This window comes from Loxodonta africana, chromosome 17 (assembly GCF_030014295.1).
Source record: "Loxodonta africana isolate mLoxAfr1 chromosome 17, mLoxAfr1.hap2, whole genome shotgun sequence".
Taxonomy (NCBI): domain Eukaryota; kingdom Metazoa; phylum Chordata; class Mammalia; order Proboscidea; family Elephantidae; genus Loxodonta; species Loxodonta africana.
In genome coordinates, this window is record NC_087358.1 from 5833484 (window position 1) to 5855245 (window position 21762).

Here is a 21762-nt window from a genome sequence, read left to right on the forward strand (position 1 = left end):
CCTCAGAGCCTTCAGAAGGAGCACAGGCCTGCCAACACCTTGATTTCCGACTTCTAGCCTCCAAAACTGTGAGGGAATACATTTCTGTTTTAAGTCATCCAAGTCCAGGTTAATTTGATACAACAATCCTAGGAAACTAATACAAAACCCAAAAACCAAACCTGCTGTCGCTGAGTTGATTCAGACTCATAGAAACCCTGCAGGACAGAGTGGAACTGCCCAGTACAGATTCCAAGGCTATAACCTTTAATACCATTAATATCACACGCAAGTAAAATTTTGCTGAAGATCATTCAAAAGTGGCTGCAGCAGTACATCAGCAGAGAACTGCCAGAAATTCAAGTTGGATTCAGAAGAGGATGTGGAACGAGGGATATAACTGGTGATGTCAGATGGAACCTGGCTGCAAGCAGAGAATACCAGAAAGATCTTTACCTGTGTTTTACTGACTATGCAAAGGCATTGGACTGTGGGGATCATAAAAAATTATGGATAACATTGCGAAAAATGGAAATTCCAGGACGCTTAATTTTTCTCATGAGGAACCTGTACATAGATCAAGAGGCAGTCGTTTGAACATAACAAGGGGATACTGCATGGTTCAAAGTCAGGAAATGTATGCGTCAGGGTTATATCCTTTCACCTTATTCAATTTGTATGCTGAGCAAGTAATCCCAGAAGCTGGACTATATGAAGAAGCACGTGACGTCAGGATTGGAGGAAGACTCATTAGCAACCTGCAGTATGCAGATGATACAACCTTGCTTGCTAAAAGTGAAGAGGACTTGAAGCACTTACCGATGAAGATCAAAGACCACATTCTTCAGTATGGATTACACCTCACTCAACATAAAGAAAACAAAAATCCTCACAACTGGACCAATAAGCAAAATCATGATAAATGGAGAAAAGACTGAAGTTGTCAAGGATTTCATTTTACTTGGATCCACAATCAACAGCCGTGGAAGCAGCAGTCAAGAAATCAAAAGATGTATTGCATTGAGCAAATCTGCTGCTAAAGACCTCTTCAAAGTGTTGAAGAGCAAAGATGTCACCCTGAAGACTAAGGTGCACCTGACCCAAGCCATGGAATTTTCAATCGCATCATATGCATGTGAAAGCTGGACAATGAATAAGGAAGACCGAAGAAGCACTGACACCTCTGAATTATGGTGACATGAAGAATACTGAATACACCATGGACTTCCTAAAGAACAAGCAAATCTGCCCCGGAAGAAGTACGGCCACAATGCTCCATAGAAGTGAGTATGGCAAGACTTCGACTCACAAACTTTGGACATGTTATCAGAGGGATAAGTCCCTGGAGAAGGACATCATGCTTGGTAAAGTAGAGGGTCAGCGAAAAAGAGGAAGACCCTCAGCAAGATGGATTGACACTGTGGTTCCAACAATGGGCTCAAGCATAACAATGATTGTGAGGATGGCGCAGGACCGGGCAGCGTTTTGTTCTGCTGTACAAAGGGTCGCTATGAGTTGGAACTGACTCAACCGCACCTAACAACACAATCTTTACAGAAGCGGACTATCACGTCTTTCTCCCACCGACCTTTGGTTACCAGTAGAGCACTTACCCACTGTGCCACCAGGGCTCCTGAGGAAACTAAGAGTCATTCACAAATATTTACTGACAACCTACTAAGTGCTGCAGACCTGGCAGGAGAGTGGTTAAGCATCTGGCTAACCAAAAAGTCAGCAGTTCAAATCCACCAGCCGCTCCTTGGAAACCCTATGGGATAGTTCTACTCTGTTCTATAGGGTTCACTAGGAGTCAGAATCAATTCAACAGCAATGGGTTCTGTTTTTTTTACTAAGTGTTAAACACTCTGCCCAGTGCTAGGAATTCAGAGGCAAACAAGATCCGGCTGCTACATCGAATCTGCACAAAATAAAGTAAGATGTGAAAACACGAAAGTAGTGGTGAAGATGAACAACTCCTCGCCTCCAAACCAGACCTTCTCAAATATCACTCCCTCTGCCTGGAACACTTTCTTTCCCCCCGGCTATGTCCTGCTTATGCTACAGGACACCGATGAAGTGTCATGTCCTGCCATGACGCTCCCAGATCAGGGCCGATGCCCCTGCTGTGTGCTTCTCACAGCACCCTTTTATTGTTGGGTACCATCAAGTCGATTTCAACTCCTAGTGACCCCACATGACAGAGTAGGACTGCCCCACAGGGTTTCCTTGGCTGTCATCTTTACAGGAAGCAGATCGCCAGGTCTCTTCTCCCACAGAGCCTCTGAGGGGATTCAAACCACCAACCTTTTGGTTAGCAGCTGAGCACTTAACCGTAGCACCACCAGGGCTCCTTTCAGCACCCCATGCTTGCCTTATTGTAAGAGCTCGCTTTCAACTGTAATTGCTTTCTAATGGCCTCTCTGCCTGCTGTTCTGTAAGACGCATGTGACCCACCCATAGTACATGAAGCACACCCAACAAGTCTTTTTGTGTACGTGTATGCGTGCACACGCTTTAGGTGAAAGTTTACAGCTCAAGTTAATTTCTCATACAAAAATTTATACACATACTGTTTTGTGGCATTTGTTGCAATCCCCACAATCAGACAGCACACTCCTCCTTTCCACCCCAGATTCCTTATGTCCATTCAGCCAGTTCCTATCCATTCCTGCCTTCTCATCCTGCCTCTGGACTGGTGGCGTGCATTTGGTCTTGTGTATCTGATTGAACTAAGAAGCACGTGTATTATTTTTTGTTCTATAGCCCGTCTAATCTTTGTCTGAAAAGTGGACTCGGGGGATAGCTTCAGCTCTGGGTTAACAGGGCATCTGGGGGCCACATCAACAAATATTTCTTATGTAAAATAATATATAGTCACTGTCTATTAAGAGAAATAACCAACTTAAGCTTATTTCTAGGGTAAAGTGTTTCTGAATTCTAGGCTATAATTTTTTTAACTCTCTAAAATTACTACCACATATAAGTAGACTTTTCTTTCATTTAAAAATGGTTCACTGTAAGAGGCATCCCTCCATAAGCTACAAAACTCAAAGACAGTTATTTAATTCAAAGCAGTTTACACACGAAGAGTTATGATGAAGCATCCTGATGGTCAACTATTATTTCGTTCTTTTTAATGACTCAGAATTTTGAATAGCTTTTATTGGGTTCAAAAACCTTTTAATCAAAATTAAGTCTTCTTTTAAGCATTTCTCACAAAGGATAAGTACTGGTATTGAAATTTTACTTCACCTTAGATGGGTCATATCTTCTGAGTACTTCTAAGAGTTTTGGAATTTGTATTCTCGTCTCTTCTTCACAGAAGAAAATCCATGATGAATTTGTGCTATATGTTACAGAAAAGCTGACAAAGAGAACTAGGTTACAGTAATCACCTCTACGACGTAAGTTCGTAATACGGTTTAAAACTTTTAAGTAGGAAATGGATGAAAGGCATACAAAATGGCGAGAACTCTAGATTTTCCTTCCCTTATATTTTTCTTTAATGTATTGCGTTCCAGCTTATGCTCTGTAAAACAGCTGGACTTACTAAAATTAATTCTCTCCATAACAACACCAGCTCGAAACTCAGAAAATTTTCAGAAGCCAACTTCAATCACACTAGGTTCACCTTTCAAGAAAGAACCATATTTAGAAGCAAAAGCTATTCATTACTAAGAACTAATCATAAAGAAATTTGATGACTGTAGCAATCATAAAAAATAAAGCTCTGATTACATCATTTATGGACTCAGAGGAAAATCACATCGTCTTAATAAGAGAACTAGGTAGCATGGAAGTGTTCAGATACGTCGGTAATGTAGATACACTTAAGTTAAACGTACTGTGGTAACAACGGAAGAATGGTCCAGGCGCCTTCCAGCTTCACCAGCTGATGAATAAGAACAACTCTGGGGAGTTCCTGAAGGGGGAAAGAAATACACATATATATACACGGCAACACTGGTGGCGCAGTGGTGAAGAGCTACGGCTGCTTAAAAGCTGGTTAAGAACTACGGTCAGCAGTTCAAATCCACCAGGCACCCCCTGGAAACGCTATGGGGCAGTTCTACTCTGTCCTATAGGGTTGCTATGAATCAGAATTGACGGCAACGGGTTTTTTATATACACCTATAAGTTTCCACATATATATAGATAGATATATCACAGACAAATAAAAATACAAGACGACCACTCAAATTTAAATAAATCAATAAAAATTTGCTGTTAGCTGCTGTTAAGTCAATTCCGACTCATGGAGACCCCATGTGACAAAGTAGAACTACATCATGGGGTTTCCTAGGCTGTAACCTTTATGAGAGCAGAGCGCCTGGTCTTCTCCCATGGAGCAGATGGTAGGTTTGAACCACCAATGTTTCAGTTAGCAGCCAAGCACTTAGCTGCTGCATCACTAGGGTTCCTTGAACAAAAACGTGGTTTAAGCACAGGTATTCTTAGAGACGTGACATTTCACTCCTCAGATCACTCCCTTATTCCTAGTTCTTCTTAGAAGCTACCAGAAGTGAAGTATCTCAGCTAATCCGCACAACCTCTTCACTACCCAGGCAAGGACTAGTGCTCCCAGGAGGTCTTCAGAGAGACCCTGAGCTGACCCGAGACCTGCAGATTTAAGAGGATGACTGGAGAAGGAGACGCGACAGCTCAGAGGCACAAAAAGAGGTTTTCTCATTTTATACGGAAATCCTGGTGGCGTAGTGGTTAAGTGCTACGGCTGCTAACCAAAGATTTGGCAGTTTCAATCCGCCAGGCGCTCCTTGGAAACTCTGTGGGGCAACTCTACTCTATAGGGTCGCTATGAGTCGGAATCGACTTGATGGCACTGGGTTTGGTTTTTTTTTTTTGGTTCATTTTACACAAAACATGTCACACATGTAGGTAAAAAAACACTTTGGCTAATACACCTCATGTTAAAAGAAAATCACTTTTAAAGTACCCTAAAAACACTGATACACCACACTAATGAAAGATTTTTGGTCAAACTACTAGAAATGTAATCCTTAGATATTTGGGTAATAATGCTGTTGTTGTTGGGTGCCATCGAGCCAATTCTGGCTCACAGCGACCCCATGTGACAGAGTAGAACTGCCCCATAGGGTTTCCTAAGGCTGTAATCTTTACAAGAGCAGATGGTTGGGTCTTTTCTCCCGGGAAGCCACTGGGCTGGTTCAAACCTCCAACCTCTCCGTTAGCAGCTGAGCGCTTTACCATTGTGCCACCAGGGTCAACAGAGGAATGGCATAATAAAGGAAGTTCCAAATTATAAACACAGAATATTCAGAAATAAGACCAACCGTGATTAAATACAAATGGCAGGAGAGAGAGAATTATCCTTAAGGGTATGAATGTGGCCTTTGAAGTAAGGCACTACTCAAGATATTTCAAGACAGTACCAGCCGAAAGTCTCTCAGAAATCTCAAATCTACCAAGCCTGAAACCCAAACTGCCCCCATCATCTGTAGTAGGTACTGTTTCATACGAACTATAAGCATGTATCCTGGTAACTACTATCAGCAAAAGAATATAGTAAATGCTTAAATATTTGAAATACTACTATACTGATTCCATACCAGTCCTGAAGTTCATAAAAATTATTTAAGAGAATAGTTTTTAATATGAACCTTTGACAGTCAATTTAATAAACCTCAATTCTTTATTTTACACAGTGCTAATTTCAAATTCCATGTACAAATACGAAATGTACGAGCAGTAACCAGACCTTACAGCAGACTAACAACACGGTATGTTGTGAAGAGTAAAAGAACAGCCTGAAGTGACAGCCACCCAACACAGCGCAGTAAAAGTAACTCAGGGCTTTCCTACAGCGGCTTCTAAGTCATTGTCATGGTCTTCTAAAAACTGCAACCTAAACGTGTATTCATGGGGATCACGTAAGAGCAGAAGAAGGTGTGTAAGGAAAAGCAATGCCATGATTTTTGCATAAAACTCTGAAATAATTATGTGTGAATGCTAGATTGCAAAACAAAGTCAATGCTAAAATAAGTTTTATATTAAAAAGTAGCTTATGAGCAATTATATGGCAATTAAAATTACAATAATGAAGACTATATAAGAATAGAAATGTCTCTATGTTAAATGAAACAAACAAAAAAAAGACATGATTTCAATTATTTAAAAAATAATCACATATGGGCAAAGGATGGAAGGGAACCAGAAAACCAAAAATATTTGTGTCGAAACCCAGTGACCCAGTGCCGTCGAGTCGATTCCAACTCATAGCAACCCTATTTGTGTCAAGATGATAGAATTATGAGATAAATGCTTAAAAATGCCATAATGTAGTTAAAACATATCGCTGCTGCTGCTGTTGTGAGCTCTCAAGTCGACTCAGAGCAACCCCACGTGACGGAGCAGAACTTTCTCACGGGGTTTTCTCAGCTGTAATCCTTACGGGAGCAGATCACAGGTCTTTCCGAAAACCACCAGGTCTTCCTCCCCTGGTGGAGCTGGGTAGGTTCCAATCACCAAGCTGTTCTTTAGCAGCCAAGCACTTAACCATTGCACCACTCAGGGGTTCTCTGACATTAAGTGAACAAATGTGGGTAAACGACAGAAAAGGGAGAGAAAACATAAAAGTTGCTTACGATCCAAATGTCTTACGTCAACTCCATGTGTCTCTCTTAACCAAAGTCCACCTCTCTTTCCATCGTCAGCATCTGCTGGTGTCAGAATCATTACTTTGAAGTCAGAAAGCCTGCTGCACTCAGTCAGGACTTCTGTCGAACGTATATTCACATTTAACACAGCTAGTAATTACTGGAGGAGCCCTGGTGGCACAGTAGTTAAGCGCTCAACTGCTAATCAAAAAGATGGAAGTTCGAGGCCACCCAGCAATTCTGTGGGCAAAAGACCTGGCAATCTGCTCCAAACAACAACAATTATTATTGAGAACAAATAAATTCAAAACCGACACTGATAAATTAGCTGGTTCCCGTGCATATTCATCACCTTCTTTGATGAAAAGAAGTTTGACTCCAATGTTGTGGCTGAACTTTCTCAAGATGTTTTGAGAAAGCTCATTACCCTTCATAAGGAGAAAAAAATCACTAATTCTACATTTAGAAATATTAAGGGCAAGAATGAGAAAGCCAATGGTTGAACACAGATTAAAAATACCATAAGTAACTTTTAATCATTTGGCAAATTTGGTTTTGAGCCACTTAAGTCTTCATGGCCCTGCTTGGAAAGAATTCAGCTAACTGCAGTGGTGAAGCATTGAGCGGCTAACCGAAAGGCTGGTGGTTCAAACTCGCCCAGCGGCTCCACGGGAAAAAATCCTGGCGATCTGCTCCTGCAAAGATGACAGCCTAGAAAACCCTATGCGGCAGTTCTACTCTGTCACAGGGGGTCACCGTGAGTCAGAATCAACTCAACGGCACCCAGCAACAACAACCCTATGCTGTGGGTCTCTGCCCCTTGTCAACATACTATTTCCCCTTATTTGTATGTTATGCATATCTTAATTTAAAGCACAATCTTAGCGGTACATGCGTGTATGGTCTAATTCAGTCTAACTGTTCAGACCAAACGCCGTAATAGGAAACCGGAGCCAACACATTTGCTCAGTATCAGGCAAACCTTCTAAAAGACCGAATCCTGTTTTAAGACTACTCCAGTTGAAGTGTATTTCCAAATCCCAGCTATCATACAGTTCCTAAGCACTGAACTGAGTTTTGGGACCAACAAATAAATTATGATGAGAATTAAAATCTGTTTGTTGTTATAATTTCTTCCATAAGAGGTAGATGTATCTTACAGGGATAATAACTGGGATGTATAATATGCTGTTTGGAACATACACCACACAGGCTGACTAGCCTTTGGAAACCCATTATTCATCTCTAACCAGTAGATTGTATCTGATGCTCTATTTAGCATGTCTTCTGGGTGTATATTTTAAATACATATATTTTTCCAGATATGTGTTTTAATCTTAGTTGTCCTTTCCTAAGAAAAGAAACTATTACCTCATTATTTATAAACTTGATTTTTATAAACCTACTTACTTTGAAAGGAGCCCTGGTGGTGCAGTGGTTAAGTGCTCGGCTGCTAACCTGAAGGTCAGCAGTTTGAACGCGCCCAGCTGCTCCACAGGAGAAAGATGTGGCGGTCAGCTTCCGCCAAGATTACCACCGAGGAAACTCTATAGGGCAGATCTACTCTGCAGCATATGGGGTCCCTATGAGTCGGATTCGACTCAACGGCAATAGGTTGGATTTTCATTGCCATTCACTGCCAAACGCATAACTAAGTAGGTATTTACAGCTCCTATAAATCTGCCTTAACTAATCGTTCATTTACAAAAGGCAGTCCGGCTTAGTGATTAAAGACAAGATTTGTGGAGTCAAAGTCCTCGCGTCTAAATCTTGGCTCTCTCTCTCCTCAGCCATACGATCTCTCGCAAGATCTGGAACCTGCCTGCACCTCTGTTATCTCGTCTCTAAGATCCAGGAGGCAGGGGTGAGGATTGAGTGAGTTAACACACCTCCAGCACTTACAACGGCTCTTGGCACAGGGGAAGCATGTGACGGCTATCGATACCATCTTACAGTATTTACTGAGGAACGTGTACCAGGCACCGTTCTAGGAACTGGGTATCCTGCCGGGATGAGGCAGTGGTGCTTCAGTGGTCTAAGTCTCGCCTTCCATGTGGGAGACTGGAGTTCGATTCACGGGCAGGGTACCTCAGTGCAGCCACCACCTGTCTGTCAGCAGAGGCTTGCACGTTGCTGTGATGCTGAACAGATTTCAGCAGAGCTTCCAGGCTAAGACAGACTAGGAACAAAGGCCTGGTCATTAAATTAAAAAAATCAGCCAATGAAAAACCCTATGGCTCACAATGGTTTGACCCACAACCAATCATGGGGATGGTGCAGGATCGGGCAGTGTTTCGTTCTGTTTGCATAGGGTCACCGTGAGTCAAGGGTCAACTCAACATCAGCTAACGACAACGACATCTCGCTGTAAAAGGCAGGCAGAGCACCTGCCCCCTTAGATCTCTCTTTCTAATGAAGGAGACAGGTAATAAACAAAAAAATATTTAATATTATAATGACAGGGGCAGACGCTATCAAGAAAAATAAGGGCAGCGCGAACAGGAGGACTCGGGCAGACAGTGCTTACTAACCGATGTGGAATTACCTCCACACGTCTGGCTGCACCAGCATGCCATGCCTGCAGGTCAGGGGTCAGTGGAGCAAGAGGACAGGCTTGGGAGCCACCCAGACCAAGAAGCAGCATTGCCTCCACTACTGAGGGACGGGAGGTGAGCACAGGCAACCCGCTCAACCCCCCAAACCTCAGTTTTCTCTGCAAAACGGGGAGAATAACGATAACTACTTCCCGGGTAGTGAGCTGATATGTGAAAGGCGTGTGGCACAGTGCACTGAGACAACAATGAGCTCGCAATCAGCCCTGACTAGGATTATGACCATGTTGTCAGGAGGGACCAGTCCCTGGAGAAGGGCATCAGGCTTCGTAAAGTAGAGGATCAGCAAAAGAGAGGAAGGCCCTCAAAGGGATGGACTGACACGGTGGGCTCAAACGTAACAATAACTGTGAGGATGCAGGACCAGGCAGTGTTTCGTTCTGTGGTGCACGGGGTTGCTGTAAGTCAGAACCAACTTGACGGCACTTACCAGTAATGGTTATGACCAACCCTCTATCCCTACTCCAAGCCCTGATCCCATATACTACATGTCTCACTACTCCCACAAAAGGAGCCCTAGTGGCTCAACGGTCAGCTGCTCGGCTGCTAACTAAAGGTCAGAGGTTCAAACCCAGCCAGCGGCTCCACTGGAAAAAGACCTGGTGACCTGCTCCCATCAAGATTACCCACTACCATTACCTGTTGCTGCTGAGTCGATTCTGACTCAGCAGCTTTAGAGGACAGAGAAGAACTATAACAGGGCTGACAAGGCTGTCATCTTTATGGAAGCAGACTGCCACATCTTTCTCCCACAAAGTGGCTGGCAGGTTGAAGCCGCCAACCTTTCAGTTAGCAGCCCAGTACTTAATCACTACACCACCAGGGCTCCTTCCGTAAAGATTAAACCAAAAAACCAGCTGCCATAGAGTCAATTCAGACTCACAGCAACCCTACAGGACAGAGTAGAACTGCTCCATACGGTTTCCAAGGAGCAGGTGGTGGATTTGAACTGCGAACCTTTTAGTTAGCAGCCAAGCTCTTAATCGCTGCACCACCAGGGCTCCTTCCATGAAGATTACAGCCTAGAAAACCCTATAGAGCAGTTCGCCTCTGTCACGTGGGGTTGCTACGAGTCAGAATAGACTCAACGGCACCTAGCAATGGCAGCACTTCCTCAAATTCCACCTTTCCAAGCATGAACTCTTCAGCTTAGCTCAGAGCGGCTCACCTTCCTCAACCTTTCCTGTACTAGTGTTAACAGGGACACACTAATTAATCAATCCATGATAGTTCCCACAGTGGCCCAAGGCAGGAGCCTAGCAAACTCTTACTGTTTCTTCAAGGCTTAGTTCAAATGTCATTACAAAGCCCTCGCTGACATTTCCAGGCAGGACTGAATGCTCCCACTCCTAAGTTCTCATACTTGTTGGGTGCCTCAATCCCATTCCAATCTATAGCGGCCCCGTGCGACAGAGCCCCCATAGGGTTTCCAGACTTGGGCCCAAACGCTGTCTTTACAGGAACAGATTGCCAGGTCTTTCCCCCCTGCAGCCGCTGGGTGGATTCAAACCACCAACCTTTTTATTGGCAGTCAAGCACTTAACTGTTTGAGCCAGCAGGGCTCCTCGGGCTAGTGTGGGGGTTGGCAAACGATAGCCTGGAAACCAAGTTCAGCTTACCTCTGTTCTGTAGGGGCTTTGAGCTAAAAATGGCTTTTACAGAGGAACATTCACAGTTGATTAAACAATGGGTATCACCAACTTGGAAACCCTGGTGGCGCAGTGGTAAAGTACTTTGGCTCCTAACCAAGAGGTCAGCAGTTCGAATCCGCCAGGTGCTCCTTGGAAACCCTATCCGGCAGTTCTACTCTGTCCTATAGGGTCGCTATGAGTCGGAATCGACTCGACAGCAGTGGGTTTGGTTTTCTGGGTATCACCAACTTTGAACCCCAAATAAGAGGAATAAAAAAAAAAGAGGAAGAGTATCCCATTAAACCAAAACCAAACCTATTGCCATTGAGTCCATCCTGACTCATCGTCACCCTATAGGACAGGGCAGAAATGCCCCATAAGGTTTACAAGAACAGCTGGTACATCCGTACGGCCGACCTTTTGGGCAGCGACCAAGCTCTTAACCGCTGCACCACCAGGGCTTCGGTACCCCATTAGCAGACCTATGTTACAAAAAATTGTGCTCAACTATTACATTTTAAAATACTTCAGTAAAAAAATATAGCGAAAATGTATTTTCTCTCGTTATATTAAATTGTTGTTGGGTGCCATCAAGCTAAGGCCGACTCATAGCAACCCCATGTGACAGGGTAGAACCGTCCCACAGAGTTTCTTAGGCTATAATCTTTATGGGAGCAGATCAAAAGGTCTTTGTCATGTGGAGACACTCGGTGGGTTCGAACCATCGACCTTTCTTTTGGTCAGCTGCCAAGTGTTTAACTACTGTGCCACCAGGGACCAAGGAGCAGGTCACTTTAGAACTCATTCCCCTGGTGGTGACATCTGTGTCCAGCGTCAAGTGGAGACCAAGCCAAGAGCCAGTGTATGCAAATGTGACACCCCGTCACCTCATCACAGAGGCACACACTGCACAGCCCAGCCCAGGGGCAGCAGACTCAGCCTCACTGTACCATCCTCTCCGGGGGCACCTTGCCCAGGTCCTAGCGAACAGTAAACACTCAATAGAGATTTACTAAATCGATGGATGAACAAATTCTTATTCAACAGCAAGGAAATAGAGCCTCCAGTTTAATAAATAATGCAGTAACTTAAAACCGATCAGTTATTACCAAAAAAAAGAGAACTTCTGGTAAGTGATTAAGCATCCAATTACTTGCCTTAAAAAGAAGTTTCGTGATAGATGGCATCAAAGGGCTGGAGCAATAAATCACACGCATGACTCTCAAAACTAAGGTTTCAGTGAAGAGCCTCAGGCTCTCCCCCGCCAAGAGAAATACTCTAAAAACCGAAAAAGGCAAGACCCTCTCTCCCAAGCTTCTTCGTATTCATCTATGAAATGCTTTGTTGCTTTCTTGACTTAACTTACAAAAATGAAGATTTCCTTTAAACTAATGAGCCACAGCCTAACTAACATATCTCAAGAAAATGGTCATTCTGAATGGGCAGCTCCTGTCCAGAGCAGGATGAGAAGGCAGGAAGGGACAGAAGCTGGTTGAATGGACACAGGAAACCTGGGATGGGTAGGGGTATGTGCTGTCACATTATAGGGACTGCAACTAGGGTCACATAACAGTATGTGTATAACATTTTTGTATGAGAAATTAACTTGAGCTGTAAACTTTCACCTAAAGCACAATTAAAAAAAAACAAAAAGTCATTTCCAAAGCTTTCTGTGAACAAGCAAAAAAAAAAAAAACCCATAGATTGATGAGGTTCAGATGCTGCCAGGTTTTAAACAAAAAGATCCCAGTGTCATCACAAAACCAGATATGAGGAGGTGGTTCTCTTCAAAAACTGCAGAGTTGGGACGCAGGAAAGGGGAGTTTTCAAAGCAGCTGGTCAGTCTCCATTTGGCCTAGAGCAGAAAATGCAATCCAACGTCCACCATAATACCCGTTGCTGTCGACTCGATTCCAACTCATAGTGACCCTGTAGAACGGAGCAGAACTGTCCCACAGGGATTCCAAGGGGCACCTGGTAGATGCAAACTGCTGACCTTTTGGTTAGCAGCCAAACTCTTAACTACTACGCCACCAGGGTTTTCAAAATTCACCATAGAAATGTAATTTAGAGCTGCCCCCAACTCCCCTCACAAGTATCCCCCGCTTCTAGCATGTTTTCTGTATTTGCAGGTTGCCTTAAAAACGGAATCATAATTAATCTGCACCTCTGTTCGTGACTCAGCTCCCGCCTCCACAACCCTAAACTGTCCTCTCCCTCCAGTGCAGTCTGGTTGTTCCGTTTCCAGGGCTCTAGTTTTCCTCCCCCGATCTTCATCTTTGCTTTGATTAAACGTCGACCTTTCAGACTCACGCAGATGGTGTTTTGGTAGAGCACTGATCTAACAGGTAATAGTCTTTATTACGTGTTTCTCTCTGCTTTTCCGCTACAAGGTGATCTCAGAGGACAGTTTTGGTTTAAGGTTTAAAGAGCGTCAAAGGGTGATAGCCTCAGAGAGTCCTCCAGTCTCCAGTGGTCAGCAAGTCTGACCTTTTAAGAATTTGAGTTGTGTTCTGCATTTTCCTCCCTTTTCCTCCCATTCTGTCTGGGATTATCTATTGTGCCCCCGGTCAGACCAGTCAGTGGTGCCATCTGGGCACATCTCATCTTCTGTCCACTTGGCTTTTTGTCAGTGTACCTCTTTAAGGAGTCGATCTTTCTAACTTCACAACATCCTTCCATCTGTACTGCAGGCGAAATAAACTCAGGAAAACTGTGTCTATATTTTTATATCTACAGCTTTGCATTTAGGAACCCCAGTTCATCAACCACATCCCCCACCTCACCAACCTTACTTACCACCCATTATAACCCCAAAAAAGATAACTATTCCACCCCAACATGTGCTTTACTTATTCCCTCAAACTGTACCTTTATGGATTCCAGTTTCCACCTGGTCCCCCAAAAGCAGGGCTTCCTGACATGCTTCCAGAACCATGTTCTAAACCTACGTCCCTCCAGCCAATGCTGCTGTCTTTCCCACCAGGTCCACAGAAGTCCTCCCTCTTTATCCTCTGAGGCTTCACTTGCAGTCAGCACCAGGTTACCTCGTGCTTTTAACAGGCTGCTTTACTTCCTAAACTCCTTAAATGGCTTCCAGAGTTAATCATACTGGCTCCACGCAGTGTCCTTGGTTGTTGTTGTTGTTAGTTGCCACTGAGTGGCCTCCGACTCATAGCGACCTTACATACAGAAGAACTAAACACTCCCTAATCCTGCACCATCTTTATGATCGTTGTGCTCAAGTCCATTGTTGAGGCTACTGTGTCAATCAATCGATCTCACTGAGGGTTTCCCTCTTTTTCACTGGCTCTTTGCTTTACCAAATATGACGTCCTTTTCTAGGGACTGGTCTTTTCTGATGACTTCGCCGAAGTAACAGAGCTAAAGTCTCGCCATCCTAGCTTCTAAGGAGCACTCTGGTTGCATTTCTTCTAAGTCTGATCTGTTCATTCCTCTAGAAGTCTGTGGCATATTCACTATTCTTTACCAACTCCACATTTCTACTGTATCAACAGATACCTTTTTGTTTATTCAGAAGTACCAAGTATAACTACATATGCCCAATTTATGTTTATTTGTTGAATAAATACTTCAATATACTTATTCTGTACTTCCAATTTCTGCTTAATGGTGTAGTCCTTTATATTATGAAATCGTTACCATTTATCTTGTAAGGAGCCTTGGTAGCACAGTGGTTAAGTGCTCAGCTGTTAACCAAAAGGTTGGTGGTTCAAACCCACCCAGTGGCTCCATAAGAAAAAGACCTGGCGATCTGCTCCCATAAGGATTACAGCCTAGGAAACCCTATGGGGCAGTTCTACTCTGTCACATGGGGTCTCTGTGAGTCGGAATCGACTCGACGGCACCCAACGATAACAATCTCGTAAGTAATTCAAAGACCAAGCACCTTTTACAGTTTCATTTAACACTTTGCTCCACAGTAATCCAGACAGGCACTCTGCACACAGAATAGCACCTGGTAAAACGTGATGACTTACCAACTAAAAGAAACATGTCATTACAAGCCCCAGAGCCATTACGAATTACATTACAAGCTTCAGAGCTGAAGGTGAGGACGATAACCTAGAATTACCCCAAACTATTCTAGAAAACAAGGGAAGCAGCTTCACCACCCCCGTTCTGAGTACAGTATTAAATTTCAAGTAGAAATGTAGCTTAGGCTCCTGTTTTTACATTCGCATTGTAAGGATGAGAAATGTTTGTGTTTTTAATAAGGCCACATTTTACACCTTACAGCAAAGCAGGCGTAGGTGATGACTCTCAGAAGCAAAGAGAACAGCCGGGAGCAGAAGAATAATCACAGAAACCATTAAATTTGTGCACCTTAATTTTTGGCAGGCTTCGTATCTGAGCACAACCCTGACAAGAGAAATGAATAAACAAACAGCAGCTCTAGACATCTGGCACTGTGGGAGGAATGGAAATGGACTATTCTGGGCTATCAGATAAATATTCAAGTGATAAAACTTACTGCCGGTTCCTCCCTCACCAAGCAACTTTTGTGAATGTTCTCAATGGGTAAACGCAGGCAGAAAACCAGAAGTACTGCCTGAAGACCTCACGGCTCAGGAGCCAGGTGATACGAGAGCCCTGGACACCTGGTTCTATCAGAGGTATACACACCTGCCAGCCATCCCATCGGACTGGACTTTGTCCTTCCAGGAGCCAGCATGCTCCTCAGAATAGCACTCAGGATGTCCTCCCAACTTCTGTCTCTTGGCTTTGCCCCTTCCAATCTTCCACAAGGAGCCCTGGTTGCACAGTGGTTAAGCACTCAGCTGCTAACCAAAAGGTTGATAGTCTGAACCCACCAGCTGCTCCACGGGAGAAAAGATCTGCCAATCTACTTCCATAAAGATTACAGCCACACAGGGCAGCTCTACTCTGTCCTATAGGGTCGCTACGAGTCGGAATTGACTCAGCGGCCATGGGTTTTAAAGGGTAAGCTTCCACAAAAGGTGGTTCAGGGGCAGAATTCTCACCTTCTGTGCAGGAGACCTGGGTTCGATTACCACCTGTGCATTTCATGGGCAGTCACCACCCAACTGTCAGCGGGGGCTTGAATTTTGCTGTGATGCTGAACCAGTTTTAGAGGAGCTTCCGGACTAAGACCAGGAAGAAAGGCCTGGTGATCTACTTTTGAAAATCAGTCAGTAAAATCCCCATGGACCACAATGGTCCAATCCACAACTGACCATGGGGGTGGTGCAGGACCAGACGATGTCTTGTTCATGGGGTTACCATGAGTCAGGGGCCAATTTGATGACAGCTAACAACAACAACAAACTTCCACAGCTAACTGAGCCCCTTCTGACTAAATATTATCTCTTAAAAACTGTCCAGTCTTTCTCAAGAATATGTCAATGTCTTAGAATAGGCCCCAGTTAAGTTGTAATGAGCTAAGGAGCAATCCCGCCTCTTTCAAGTGGCTTCACGCATTTCTGCATTCAGTTCTGGAAAACCAATCTTATTTCTCTATTTCCATATAATTTTAGGCCGAGGGGTCCCGTTCCTGCCCCCCAGGACTGTCTACACACTCCGTTTCAGCTGTCAACAATTTTGTGGAGCTCTAAAACGCCATTCATGGCATAAGCTTGAATTTTAAAAACTCTAGAATAGGTATATGTTCAGTATCGAGCACAGTTGCAAAGTACAAAATCTTTCTAATCATTTCAATTGCCAGAAGACGTTGTTAACCCAAATATAAAATGACCTATGCCATAACGGGAGCCCTGGTGGTGTAGTGGTAAAAGAGCTTGGCTGCTAACCAAAAGGTCAGCAGTTGGAATCCACCAGCCACTCCTTGGACCTAAGGGGTGGTTCTACCCTGTCCTACAGGGTCGCTATAAGTCAGGATCGACTCGACAGCAACGGGTTTGGTTTGGGGATTTTAAGCCATAATGGCACCTTCTGGGTCTCGTGAGTAAATTAAATCCAAGTGTTAAAACTTTTTGCATAACGTTGAGTACCCCTAGCTGGCTTTCATCGAATATAAAAGTTTCAGAATTAAGAGTAATGGGCTATCTTATAACTAAAGGGAGGTTTCTTTATTGCTTTAGTCTAGACTCTATATTCACTACCCCAGAAATTTAAGGCTGGGGGAGGGGGTTATTTCTTAATGATATTGCGCAATTACGTGTCTTTAAATGTAAAAATATTGCCACCTAGTGGCAATCTAAGTCACCTACTAAACAAGTTGTCTAAGCCGCAAATTTTAAACGTAAAGGATGATAAAAATTAAGTATACACACACTAACTATAAGCACAGAATAAAGTACTACTAAAGTTAGGGACTTTAAAAAAATGGAGTTGTTGTCTAAGTTTTAAAAGCTGAGAGAAAACACATCCATGAAAATATACCACCCATACGACAGTTTGCCCTACTGGTGCTGTGATGCTGGAAGCTAGGCCACCAGAATTTCAAATACCAGCAGGGCACCCACAGTGGACAGGTTTCAGCAGAGCTTCTAGACTGAGAGACCAGGAAGAAAGGCCTGGCAGTCTACTTACAAAAGTCATCCAATGAAAACCCTATGGAACATCGATACAGTGCTGGAAGATGAGCCCCCTAGGTTGGAAGGCCCTCGAAACACGCAGTGGCTGCAACAATGGACCCAAGCATCACAGTCGTGAGGATGGTGCAGGGCTGGGCAACACTTCGCCTGTTGTACATGGGTCGTCATTAGTCAGAGCCGAACTGATGGCAACTAACAACAACAATATTGTGTGTGCCCAGCTTTCCCATCAGTGCCATGGCAGGTAAGAAGGGGGTACAGAACAGGTTTTGCCTTCCTCTGCAGAGGGCAAGACACACACATTAACAGACAGCCTGCACTGCAGGGGAGCCCTTTTGAAACACCAATGAACACCCAGAAAGCAGGTGCCAGCCGATGAAGAGAGCAGGGATGATGGAGGCTACCAGCAAAGACACAGAGAAGAGTCAGTCAAATAAACATAGCAACAGGAAAAACAGCAACAACAAAGTGCTCGGCATGGGGACACCTGCTGACGAAAGTGTACAGGCAAGAACGCACCACCAGGTTGTCAAGAACACACCAGGTTGTCCAATCAAAAGGATGGCCGTGAGGCCTCCAACGATGAGTCCCCTCTGGGAAATACAGCATCAGTGGTCACTATTTGAAACTACTCCCTGAGGTTCCCTGACATCACACCGCAGGACTTCTTCGCAACCCTGCACCCCTCCTCCTCTCACAGGAGGCGCCTCACATTCCGCAAAGCCCAGCTCACTGCTCTCCCTGATTGCACAACTCTCCCTGGTAGCAGCACTCCAGCTGTCAGCAGCTACCTATGCATATAGGGTCCCTGGGTGGTGCAAACGATTAACACGCTCACTGCTAAACAAAAGGCTGGCAGTTTGAGTTCACCCAGCAGCACCACGGAAGAAAGGCCTGGTGACCTACTTCTGAAAAATCAGCCCTTGAAACTCCTGTGGAGCACAGTTCTACTCTACACACCTGGGTCACCATGAGTTGGAGTCCACTCAGTGGCAACTGGTTTCACCCACGTGTGTTGCTGACTCCCCAGTCTGCCATCTTTCGGTCAAATTGTCCCTCTGAGCTTAAAACAAAGACCCAGCCTCCTACGGCTGACACCTCCACCTCAGGTTTGATATATGGAAACCTGGCACCATCTTCACCCTCTAAACCTGCCTCTCCCACCCTCAGCCTCAGAGGGTGGCACCTCCACACATCAAGCTGAGCTGGAGCTGTTCATGCCTTCTCTTCCAGGCCCACATCCAATCTCTCACCACTCGGCCCAGCTCTTCACCACAACCACCACCATCCCGCTCAGGCCCACAATCCCGATCTCCAGCTCAACCAACCAACCAACCAACCAACCACTTACCGCCAAGCTGACTCCAACTCATGGTGACCCCACGTGTGTCAGAGCAGACCTGTGCTCCACAGTCCGAGGTGCCTCTGTGGGGGACTTGAACTCCCAACCTCTCAGCACCTAAGCGCATAAACCGATTGTACCGCCACGGAACTCCTTCCCCGGCCCAGTGCTTCTCAAACTACCTGCGGTAAGGGACCCGTTGTTGCCGGCAGACCAGCAGCGATCTGAGACCCATGCTTTGAGTGGCACTGCCCTAGACAAGTCCAACAGTGTTACAAGTGGGCTTCCTGCCTGTCTTGGCTCTCTTAAAGCTCTGCTTTTCACAGTCAGTCACAAGAGTGATGGTTTAAATTGCAAATCCAACCAGCTTTACCCCCTACAGCTTTCCCTAACCCTAACCCATAATCCGCAACCAAGAGGCATTCTGAGTTGTAACAATGACTCCAAGTTGCTGCTACATTTAGTGCCAGGGGCCAGAATGCTAAATGTCTTGCAGATCAAAGACACAGCCCTCAAAATGCCAGTAACACCCCCCTCAAAAACCCTGACTATTCCAGAAAATACGCAGGTTCCTCCGGGATCATGATCACGTCCCACCTAACTCTGCAGACTAGCTCCTCCACTCTCACTGCACCAAAGGGCAGGACAGGACAGACTGCAGCGCCCCGCACATGCTGTGCCCATGTCTGTCCCCTCCCTACCCTGACCCAAGCAAGCCTCTCAATCTAGAAAGCCTCCCCACTTCCCACCCCAGCCCCAGCCCGTTGTCGTTAGGTGCCGTTGACTCAGCTCCAAGTCATGGTGTCCTTACATGCAACACAACGAAACACTGCCCAGTCCTGTGCCATCTCCATGATCATCAATATGTTTGAGCCCGTTGTTTTAACAACTGTGTCAACCCGTCTTGTTGAGGGTCTTCCTTGTTTTTGCTGACCATCTATTTTACCAAACGTGACGTCCTTTACTGGCGACTGATCTTTCCTAATGACGTGTCCAAAGTAAGTGAGACAAAGTCCTCCAAAATCCACGCTTCTAAGGAGCATTCTGGTTATATTTTTTCTTAACCTCTCAACCTGTTGTTATTGTCAGGTGCTGCCCAGTCAGCTCCAATTCTTAACAACCCCGTATACAAGAGAACAAAACACTGCCCAGTCCTGCACCATCCTCACAATCATTGCTGTTTGAGCTCGTTGTTGCAGCCACTGTGTCAATCTATCTTGTTGAGGGTCTTTGTATTTTTCCTTCGCCAAGCATGATGTCCTTCTCCAGGGAGTGGTCCCTCCTGATACCATGTCCAAAGTATGTGAGACAAAGTCTTGCCATCCTCGCTTCTAAGGAGCATTCTGGTTGTACTTTTTCTAAGATCCTCAACCTAGCCAGAACCTAACCCATAGGCTCGCTTCAGGACTCAGCTCTCAGAAATCCTTCCTTGAGCACCATCTCCCATCCTGAGCGCCTGCCCCCCATGCACTCCATGTGCACCCCTTGATCATACACTTCGTCCTCACTGCTTTAACATGGCCTGTTGATGTGCCTGTCTCCCCCCCTGGACTAGAGGGTCCTTGAGGACAGGACTATGCCTTGTTTATCCCTGCATCCTCAGTACTTTGCCACAGCAGGTCTTCTGTAAATACTGGATGGGTGGGTGGGTGAGCGGGCGGGTGGGTGAGCAGGCGGGTGCGTGAGTAGGTGGGTGGGTGAGAAGGTGGATGGACAGACGAATGGATAGGTGGGTGGGTGAGTAGGTGGATGGATGGATGGGTGGATGGATGGATGGGTGGACGGACGGAGAGATGAATGGATAGGTGGGTGGGTGAGTAGGTGGATGGATGGATGGGTGGATAGGTGGGTGGGCGGACGGACGGATGGATGGATGGATGAATGGATAGGTGGGTGGGTGAGTAGGTGAATGGATGGATGGGTGGGTAGGTGGGTGGGTGGGTGGGTGGACGGACGGACGAATGGATAGGTGAGTAGGTGGATAGTTCATGAGATAAATTCATCCACAGACTGGGTGAATCCTCAGCATGTGAACAAAACCCTGACCTTAGCAGAGAGGTCAATTTGTCCACCCAGTATCCATTCTTATCTTCTTCCTCCCAGTAACTAGGATTCCTTGAGTTTGAGTTGGACCCAGGGCCACCCAACTAGATAGTACACTGCCCAGTCTAGGCGTGCCCCTGTGATGACGGCCTGGACAGTGGTATGTAGGGGGAAGTGATGTGTACAACTTCCAGGTCACAGCCTTCAAAACAAGCTGCTTATCCTCAATAACCTGGAATGAAGGCGTAATTGTGGAAAACCAACTTGAGCCATGCAGACGAGAAGACAAGTTAGTATACTGCAAAGTGACAAGACAAGAGGAACCAGGAGCAAAGCAGCCTACCCCTGACCTGCTCAGCAACCAGACTGCCTCATGAGGTGAAGCAAACCTTCTATCTTCCTTAAGTCATTGTTATCTGCTCTGAGTTAAAGATTGTTAACCCGAGTCGTTTTCAACTCATAGGGACCCGATGTGACAGAGCAGAACTGCCCCTCAGGGTTTCCTAGGCCGTAATCTCTATGAAAGCAGATCACCAGTCTTTCTCCCACAGAGCCGCTGGGTGGGTTCGAACCGCCAACTTTTCGGTTAGCAGCTGAGTGCTTAACTATTGCACCACCAGAGTTCCTTAAAGCACCTATAAAAAACCAAACCAAACCTAGTGTTATAGAGTCAATTCCAACCCATAGCAACCCTACAGGACAGAGCAGAACTGACCCATAAGGTTTCTAAGGCTGTAATCTTTATGGCTGCAGATTGCCAGGTATTTCTTCTTCAAAGCAGCTAGTGGGTTCACATGGTCAATCTTTTTGTTAGCAGCTGAGTTGTTAACCACTGTGCCACTAGGGCTCCTTTATTATTGTTGTCATTAGGTGCGTCGAGTCAGTTCTGACTCATAGCGGCCCTACACACAACAGAACAAAACACTGCCCTGTCCTGCACCATCCTCACAATTGTTGCTATGCTTGAGTCCATTGTTGCAA

The 21762-nt window shown here is 45.2% G+C and overlaps 1 protein-coding gene across 6 annotated transcripts in view; it reads right to left on the reverse strand.

Annotated features, from left to right (window-relative positions):
• B3GLCT (beta 3-glucosyltransferase) overlaps positions 1–21762 on the reverse strand; it is a 133758-nt gene that overhangs the window by 69041 nt on the left and 42955 nt on the right. For 5 of the 6 annotated variants that reach the window (XR_010318169.1, XM_064269947.1, XM_064269945.1 and 2 more), the window contains exons 5-6: positions 3825–3901; positions 3232–3343 (exon numbers count right to left, since the gene is read on the reverse strand). The exons of the other annotated variant lie outside the window; for it this stretch is intronic. Coding sequence is in view for 4 of the 5 variants with exons in the window: in XM_064269947.1 (XP_064126017.1) it covers positions 3232–3343; positions 3825–3901 (189 nt within the window). In the remaining variant the exon portion in view is untranslated. The remainder of the gene's footprint in view (positions 1–3231; positions 3344–3824; positions 3902–21762) is intronic. 6 annotated transcript variants of the gene reach the window in all.